The following is a 9,782-nucleotide window of genomic DNA, read 5'->3' on the forward strand; positions in this document are numbered from 1 at the left end:
CCGTAATAAACGCAAAATATCAATGCAGAGTTTTGCATACAGCAATAATTTAGTCTATGGTCCACAAAGGCACAAACTCGAATATCTATACAACAAAAGCAGATGTAGCTGGAAAGCATTTTCATCTTTTAAGGCTCCCCCTCTCTACCAAAATGCACCCCATCATGAAACTTTCCATTTCAAGCTATCAAGTTAATCTAAACTTGGAATATATGTAGATTCTAAATAGTGATAGCTACCTCATTTTAGTGCACAGGCTGAAATTAATTACTCAAAATTGTAGTGGTCTGGAAAATCCTTCATATCCGTGTAGCTATATAGTGACATTACAGTTTACACTCATATACAGACTTGAATTACAAAATTTCAATAGACAAGATAGACCTATGTGAAAGAAACAAAGTGATATTTAAAATCAGAAAAAGAACCGTGGCCAATATTCACAGAATGCAAATTCCTACCCGGCGAGGCATATTTAGTCCTCAAATCTTTTAAGCCAGTGAATCCCAAGGAGCTAAGAGTTGCGTTTGGAAGCTTTTAAACGTGAGCGTGGTCCTTTAGTCCTTGCTTCGAGAAGCTTTGCCTTCAAAGTATTCTCCTTTAAGCCTGGAGGCAATTTTGAAGACGACTCGGAGACATCAAGATCTGGGGATATAACTTTTGACATCCACTGTCGCACTGGACTTGCCTGGTTCCTCCATCCAGAGTTACTGCAGCATGCCTCACCGAAATTACTATCAGGATTTATGTTCACACCATCTGACAATGAGAATTGACTCCTTATTAGGCTATCGACCATGTAGCTTGAATTCGACCCATGGATTTCATTATGTTTACTCCTGTTTTGGTAACTGCTGTCTTCATTGGCTTCACATTGTCCAGACATTTGGAATGTGCTTATATCAATTGGCTTTCCCTCTGTAGTTTTACCCTGTTCAGTTTCCACTACCTGGGGCTTCTTATTTCCATTACATGACATAGCCCAAGACATCTGTTCTTCAAACTTAACTTGCAAGTTTGAGGGAGTACGACTTTTTACTCGTTCATGAGAAACAAGTTTTTTCTTCATTTCATTTGATTTCACTGTTTCATCAATATGATTGTCCAGAGCTTCATCCACGTGTGATTTGAAGTCATTGTTGCTTGGTTTTTTCAGCTCAAAACAATGTGAATCACTGCCTACAGAATCTTCTTCATCCCCCATGTCCTGAGGTGCACTCAGAGCCTCATTCAAAGGGACAGATTCAAGTGACTTGCGCCGATCCCTTAGCAATTGATTATCTGTATTCTTAGAGTTATCCATGCGTTTAGTTTGAAGGAAGGTTTCTATTTCAAGGCTTAACTTGTCCACCATTGAGTTCTTTCCTGCAAAACCACACTGAGCTTCTTCTAACTGCATCTGCATCCGTTCATCAAGCCATGATTCAGATATATGGAGAATCAAACGATCACGGTCAGCCCCTCCAGCCCAATCCTTGTCAGATTTCTGTTTCAAAGCATGCACCTCTTGTTCATAGTCTTTAATTCCCCCAGCAAACTCATCACAGAGTTCTTCTAACAATATCCTTGATTTTCTCTCACTTTCCAGCTCTTTCAGAGCATTAGAAAGAGAAGATTTCACCTCAGAAAAATCTCGAGCTAACTTTCTGTGTAGGCTCTCTGATCTTTTCCTTAACTTCCTCTCATCTTCTAGCTCATCTCTCACAGATTGAACAGCAGCATGGATCCGTTCCTGTTCCTTACTCTTCCGAACAAGTTTATCTTCTGCCATTTGCTTCATCAAATCATCCATCTCATGTCGACCAGCTTGCCTATCTCGTAGCAACTCTTTGATCTTGAGCCGGGATTGGTCTAGCTCCATTTTCAATGCTTTTATCATTGATATATTGGAGGCATGCTGTTCTTCCAAGCTCCATATCCGATTTAATACTTTGAGCAGTTCTGTAGATGTTTTAAGATTATAATTTGATCCACCTATCCTTCCCTTAAAATCCAAAGAACTAGTAGGAGTGACTGCAGGATTATAATGTGCCACCTGCAAAAGAAAGACATGAGAACATACACAAAAGGAAATGAAGAAGAGGACTGATTTGGAAGGTTAAGGCATGATAGTGCACTGAAGGATAAATTTAATGATACCAAGACCGAAGCTCAACGAGAGAGACCGAAGCTCAACGAGAGAGCACATGCTGTGCACACTATAATTAGTTTATATGTCTTCGAAGTCAACTTTAAGCAGAGAAAATTGACCAATCTTCATAATAAATTTAGAATACTCCAAAATTATAATTAAAAATTGGTTTAATATTTCAAGGAAAATTAATTGCTCCATAGTCTTTCACATTGTATTCAAAGATTGGGTTCTCGAATCTTTCATATTTCGTATTCTTTATAGTAACATCTCCAGAAGCAAGACCAATATTGAAAGAACAAAAAAAATAATCTTTTAATGCAGTATCTCTCTTCTCCTTAAAATTGAAGCAGAAAGAGTATCCACCAGACAAATTATACGTAAAAAATAACATGATGCTTATGGCTTACCTCCATGGAACTACCATAACTTGCAGGAGATACAGGCTGCAGGGCACGATTATTCCTTTCAATTAATCGGTGATGTTGCATCAATGATGCAGCAACATGCCTCCTCAAACTGCTTGCACTCCCTGGCTGGCATGGACAATCAGATGAAATCAGTTGCAGAAGAGATAAACACCCTACTTGGGTTTCAGAGGCCCATCCTTTCTAAGGATGTCTGGGGGAAAAATTTTGCAACCTCCATGACATGCAAAGTTAATTGGATATGCTTGAGAATTGGCAGGGGTTTGAGATGGATGTAATACAACCAAAAAAAATAAAATAAAACTCTCACTGCTCAATTTGGGCAATTCCAATCATATATATACTTGCGAAATTATAGTTTACCACTCAAAACTTTCACTCCATTTACAATGTCCCTCCAAACTATTAGTTTCCTCGATTGACACCAATTTGAAAGAATTGTATCAATGTGTCCCATGCCATCAAATTTGGGCATTAAATGAGACAGAAATTGGGTGTAATTACAAAATTACCCTCATGGGTTGCAATGAAAAACACCATTTCCTCTAATTGAAGTATGAACTTACGCATTTAGGGGGGGTATATTGATTACAATTCTCTAGAATAGGGGTGTCAATCAAGCAAATTGATTGTTTGGAGGGGACATTGTAAATAGGGTGGAAAAGTATAATTTACCCATAAAATACTTCCTCATTGAACCATCAAGGTTATTATTAGTTAATCATCTATGGAGTTAAGGAAAGAAAAGGCGAAGCAATCAGGCTTGAAGAATTAACTAGCACTTCCAAACAATTCAGATTTGAAAGTATTAATACAGATTTTAATCAGTAAAGTAAACCAGCCAGCAAATATATAGCATAGCAGTACCAACAAGAAGCATCTAATTAAAGTAGAAGTTCAAAACAAGGTTTAATCATTGAGTATAGGAAAAAAAGAAGAGGAACAGATTCAAAACAATGCTATCAGAAAATCTTTAACAACTGCTTAACAAAAAGGGATTAGAAAAAAAAATAATAATTTAAAAAAAAACTCATAAACCCTCCTCAATGGCAATGCTATCAGAATCAACCCTATAACCCAGGGGACAAAAAAAAATTTTCTTTCAACAAAACCCTAACAGGTTTCCAGACCAACTGGATGAACAAACAAATAAGTAGTAATAAATGAAAGAGCAAGCATTGCACAAGTGAAACATGCTTGAAATAAAAATAACAAGTATAACAACACGTGACATCTCATCAAACGATTTTGCCCAACACAATAAGCTCCTTCTACTCTAAAAATCCACGAATCCCACTAACCATCAATGACTCAATACATTCAAAGCAAAGTAAAAAAAACAAAACACCCATCAACATTACCTCAAAACAAACAGAAACATCACTCATCCACACATGATCTTGCCAAATGAAGCTATCAGGAAAAAAAATTAAAAGGTAAAAATAAAAACTATAAAAGGAAGGTTTTTTTTTTTAGAAAGTATTTTCAAAACAACTAGCATCACAAGCCAAAATTGGACATACTCAGAAATTGAAACATGAAAAACAATCAAAACCCACATAAAAAATAAAAATAAAAATAAACCCTCAAACCTAATAAATAAGAGGAGAGAGAGAGTGTACCTGCTCAGGAGAACTAGGAGAATTATCAGCCAAAAAGTTAGAAAGGTCAAGACCCTTGTCCTTGCTGAGCTTATAATGGTGATGTGGGTGGCGGCGCAGCCTAGAGTCAGCACCACCTCCACCACCATTACTAACACCTCGGTGCATTTTAGAGAGTGGAAAGTAGTGCTGAAACTCCCAAAGTGCTGCAGCAAGTTTTCTAGCAGAAGGAGAAGGAAGAGAGTGAGAGAAAGGAAAGTAATCCTTATTATTAATTATGGTATCATGGGCAGCAAGAGTTGAAGGAGGAAGAGGAGCCCAAAGTTTCCAAGAGTGCACTGGAGTACTTGGGCCCCCTCTTTTCCCTACCAATAATGCCCCTCTCCTCAACTTTTCTCCCAAATTTTCCTCCTTTTCTGCTTCCCCTTCCCCACTTTTCCCTTCTCTTTTCATTTTTTTTATTCTCTCTCTCTCTCTCTCTCTCTCTCTACACTTTAAAGGGTTCTTCTTCACTCTCTCTCATTCTTTTACCTTTTTTTTTTTTCTTTTTTTGGTTTTTTGGGATTTTTGATAGTTTGGTTGGTATGGATTTCGAGAGTGTGGTATTGGGTTCTTTTTTTTTTTTTGTTTCTTTGTTCCTTTTGCTCCAAGTTCAGGTTTTGATCACCATGGCTAAAGAGGTTTCATGATCAGAATTTTTGGTTGGATTACCTGTCGTGCATTTACTTAGGTAACCCGCCAAATACGTGGCTGTAATGTAGTGAAAAAAGGTTGAGACTTTCTTTTTTTTTTTTTTTTTTGGAGAATCGAAAAGGTTGAGACTTGAGAGAATGAGAATCACTGTATTTGGTATTTACTATTTACCCCTTGGAAAAAGGAAATAATCTTTGGTAAGCTGGAATTTTGTGTAACATTCAACATCTTCCATCACACTTTCACACACAAGCCTGGACCACATTCCCATCCTCACTCACGTGTGGGATAATTATTTACTACAATTCTTAACCCAAAATAATGAATCCTAATTGAAAATAATAATAATAATAATAATTTTGGACCACTTAGAAACACTTTTTTCACTTTGCTAAAAAAAAAAAAAAAAAAAACACTTTTTTCACCATTATTTTATGTAGTAAATTGTGACTATCTATTTATCATTTGTGTTTTACTAACATATACTCTTAGACATATGTTAGTAAAACATTTTTAAAAAATTTTATTGGGAATTGAAAAGCTGTCAAACATTTTTATAATTTTTTCAATTTTCAATAATAATAAAATTTGTAAAATGGATTGTTAATGTATGACCAAAGAACATATATTAGTTGGACCCCTTATTATTTTTATATAGACCTACTATTTTTTTACCACTCACAAAATGTCACATCAAAATTGTAACACAAAATGATATGATCCTAGATTTTTTTTTTTTTTTTTTTAAATCCTACTATCTTGGTGCAACATGTATTTCATGTGTCAATTTCATGCCCAATTTCACAACTTTTTGAAGTCTTCAATTATAAGTGGTAGAATAGAAAAATAACAATAATAATAATAATGTTAGGCTTATGTACAATAGATCACATCAATATATTGTAAATTTGGTGTAAGGTATGTCCTAAATTTATTTATTTCCGTCAATTTGCATGTGAATCAGTTGTCTGCTAAATTTGGTGGGTCTTGATTTCCAAACTTTGAATTTTGAGATGCAACAACTATATTATTTAAGGTTTCTTGTCATCTGAAATTATGACACTGAACAGGACAGAAGTTAAGTTATAGCTCAACCTACTTTACAGTGCCATTTAGTCATAAGATTAAAACCTTCATTGCACTAAAACAGAATTGTCACAACTGACCTACCCCTTATTCTAGTTTGAAAAATTCCAATTTCGGTGAATATGTTATGATTTATGAATATAGAATAGTCCTTGCTTTGCTAAGAGATTCCTTGAGTTCATGTGAATTTGACATGCAAGTTCATTACAAAGATTACCTTTACTCTTTTATAATGATTTTAATTTGATTTTTGTTCATGACCAATATCTAAACAGATCACAGAGACACAATTTCACGTTTATCACTATACTTCGAGTCCAACATTAAGTACCTTGCTCTAAATTGTCATTTTCACAATAATTTATGATTAAACCATGTTAAACTCTGTAATAGACATGATATATTTACTTTAGTCACTTCTTTTTAGACTATAAACAATAACAAACCTCGGTCTCCTGCCTTTCATACACCTCTTCTCGTCGAAGTTGAACATAGCCTATAGGCAGATAGTGCCACTTTTGGCGATTTGTGGAACGCATGGCATACCGACTAGTGTGAAAAGATTTGATCGAGACATTATGGTCAACATTGTGAAAGATTGCACTAAAAAAAAAGACCCATTGTCTGTTGTGCATCATCTAAAAGGCAGGTTAAGAAATAAGATGTATCTAATATTTAGTTGATTATTAATATTTTTATATGGGTTTTGATTATCACACCTATATTATTTCACATCTCTTTCTTCACAATTACTTTTAATGTGTTAAAATAAGGACATTTTCATATTAGTTGTAACTACTTGTAAATGTGTATGTAAAATAGTAGATATCAACGAGTGTGAAAGAATAATTAGCTTTTTTTTATATATTTAAAAAAATTAATTAAAATATGCATAAATATTTTAAAAAGAACATATATACTCACAATGCATTTATTGCGTAAATCAACATGATAAAACTTAAGTATAATTTCTAAGAAGTTGTACTTTAAATTCTCCAATTACATTTAATTGTGTCTATATTGATCAATGAATAACATTGTTTTTTTTTTTTTTTTTTTTTTTGGAGAAACAATGAATAACATTGTTGAGTTTAATTGTTAAAATATATAATATATATATATATATATAGTACCTACAGAAATGGAAAAACTTGGGTATAGACGTACATTATCATAATTGTTGTTATTTAAGTTCCTTACTTAAATTTTAACCACGTGGCTAATTAATTAATTCATCACAAATGGTATGAAACACTTTACTCCCTAAAATTTGGAGATATTTGGATTTTACACCTTAAAAATTTCAGAATTTAGGAGTATAAAATTCAAACACCCCCAAAGTTTAGAGAGTAAAATCCAAATTCGGAAATGTTAGGGTGTAAATTCCAAACATCCCCAAATTTCAAAGGGTAAAATCCAAATTGTGAAATTTCAGGATGTAAAATCTAAACTCTCCCAAAATTTAGGGGTGTAATTTGTAATTTACCCTAAAAGAATAAGATATCTAAGAGCAATCGCACCAATCCATGGAAAATAGAAAAAGTGATGAATTTTACACATTTTTGCTCAAAAACTACCCACATCAATGGGTTTATAACACTGTCCGTATGCAAAAATGCTACAATAATCATTTATATTTACACGGTTACTGTAGGTTTCTATTTGATTATTAAATCAATTTTTTCACTCTCCTCTCTCACCTTCATTCTCTCTCTTCCCTAATTCTCTTCAATCCCACCAAAAAAAGAAAAAAGAGGGAGGAAGAAAAAAAGAAGAGTCCTTCTAGTGCCACATAAAGTGGCACAGAAAAAGCCATAACTCGTCCATGTGGCGAGTTGTGGTTGGTGGAGGGGTGGTGGTGGGACACCCCTCCACCAACCACAACTCGCCACATGAGCAAGTTGTGGCTTTTTTGTGCCACTTTATGTGAAACAAGACTTTTCCGAAAAAGAAATCAACTCAAACAAATCTGAAAACTCATCACAAATCCAACGCAAAATCAACCCAAAATAAATCCAACAAAAAACCCATTAGAAAAACCAAATCAACCCAAAACCCACGCTGAAGCTGCTGTTGCTATTGCCATAGAAGCTTGGGTGGAGTACTCATCACTGCCATGAGAAAGAAGTGAAGATTCGGACCTTACCAATGCAAATTAGGTTTGTGATTGTTTGAGAATCGAGTTTGGACCGTTGCTTGTGGTGGTGCCACTAATCTTCATTGCCACTAGTGGTGGCAAAAGGCTTTGAGGCTCTCAACCTTGAACAAAGCTCAAGCAAGCTCTAGCTATGGAGGATCACGAGGGACAGAGAGTTTTAGAGATAGAGAGGAGATGGTTGAGAGAGAGAGAGAGTATTATTAGAAAAAATGAAAATAAATACAAGAGAAAAAACGTATGTGGTGGGTTGTGGGTAGGTAAAATAAAAAAATAGTAATAAAAAATAATTATTAAAAAAAAACAGAGTATATAATAGATAATTTGATATAAATATTTTTGTAATTTATTTGTGTAAAATATAAAAAGTAGATTTTTATATTAAAATAAGCAAAAAATTTTAGACAAATTGAAGCAAATACTCTACCACAATAATAATATTAATTACATGGCTTCAGTCAAAAAAATAATTGTAGGGACACGATTTTTAACGACCCAAGGATAACATTGGATTCGTATGTAATGGGCCCGAATAATATGATTTATAGAGAGTGGGTTTGAAAGGCGTGCCCTTGGTCGCCGGGCAGCAGTTTGGCCTGATTTTTATGAGAGCTCGCACAAAGGTGGGTTTGGCCTGAATAGCTAAGCCTTACATCGATGTTGTTTGAAAGGTTTGTCTCCTCGGAATTAGTCCGAGGAGCATCACATTCTCCCCATTCTTCTTTTTTGTAGGGTCTTTCGATCCCCCCCTCTTTTCCCAGCTCCCTTTCCCTTTTATACTAGTGTTTACTTCCCCCTTCTCCACCTACGTGTCAGTTTTTCCTTTTTTGGGGTAAGTACTCGTCCTATCAATCCATACGTCAGAGTGGTTGGGAGTGGTTGGGGAAAGTTGAATAGCAGGGTCTGGAGTGTGGGCTTGTCAGGTGCTGGGCTCCACATTACGGTGTGGGCAGCTTTCTCCCTTGTAAGGCTCTTGTACTGAGTTTGTCCTTTACTTCAGGCGTTTTGTGAGATGTTGAGCGTGAAATCGTCCTCGGCCACATCCTTGGGCCTTTAAGGGACTTTCATCATACGTCCTTGGTAGTAAGGCTCCTCGGCCTGGACTTTGGGCCCTTAATATAAGGTGGGCTGGGACCGCAGATTTTGGGCCCCACAATAATAATATATATATATATATTAATTAATTATTTATTTATTTATTTATTTATATAAAATTTGTCTAAATCTACCATGGTTCTTAAAAAAAATAAAAAAACACACACACACACAATGGTAGATTTAGTGTGCGTTTGACTCTAGCTTAAAAAGCTAGTTTATTTTACTATTTAACTTATTTATGTTACTATTCATAGTTCTACTGTACTTTTTAGTACTATTTATAAACTCGTTGTACTATTTCAACTAATTTTTACTTTTATCTACCGTACTTTTTGGATACTACTTATTTTGTTAAAACTAAAAACTTATTATTGAAAGTACTATAAATAAAGGTAAAAATTAGTTGAAATAGTACAGCGGACCCATGAATAGTACCAAAAAGTGCAGTGAGACCCATAAATAATAGCAAAAATAAACTAAATAATAAAATAATTTTAATTTTTCATTGGTATCCAAACACACACTTAGTACCCGTTTGGGTATATCTGAAACACAGTACGTCTACATTTTATGCTTTTTTTCATTGAAAA

The 9,782-nt window shown here is 34.7% G+C and overlaps 1 protein-coding gene across 1 annotated transcript; it reads right to left on the bottom strand.

Moving 5' to 3' along the window:
- Nucleotides 1–263: 263 nt before the first annotated feature.
- Nucleotides 264–4,834, bottom strand: LOC126713389 (uncharacterized protein At5g41620). Its single transcript, XM_050413135.1, has 3 exons — nt 4,182–4,834; nt 2,542–2,667; nt 264–2,035 (listed from the first exon to the last, which is right to left on the bottom strand). The coding sequence occupies exons 1-3, from the start codon at nt 4,611–4,613 to the stop codon at nt 515–517; spliced, it is 2,079 nt and encodes a 692-aa protein (XP_050269092.1). The 5' UTR covers nt 4,614–4,834; the 3' UTR covers nt 264–514.
- Nucleotides 4,835–9,782: the final 4,948 nt, after the last annotated feature.

The sequence above is a fragment of the Quercus robur genome, chromosome 2, assembly GCF_932294415.1.
Source record: "Quercus robur chromosome 2, dhQueRobu3.1, whole genome shotgun sequence".
NCBI lineage: Eukaryota > Viridiplantae > Streptophyta > Magnoliopsida > Fagales > Fagaceae > Quercus > Quercus robur.

Bases quoted from the DNA above. Each gene is read 5' to 3' on its own strand.
- LOC126713389 (XM_050413135.1), bottom strand. From the start codon at position 4,613: ATGAAAAGAGAAGGGAAAAGTGGGGAAGGGGAAGCAGAAAAGGAGGAA. The intron at 2,668-4,181 runs GTACACTCTCTC...TGTCCATGCCAG, and splicing joins CTCCTAGTTCTCCTGAGCAG to CCAGGGAGTGCAAGCAGTTT. The intron at 2,036-2,541 runs GTAAGCCATAAG...TTTCTTTTGCAG, and splicing joins GTTATGGTAGTTCCATGGAG to GTGGCACATTATAATCCTGC.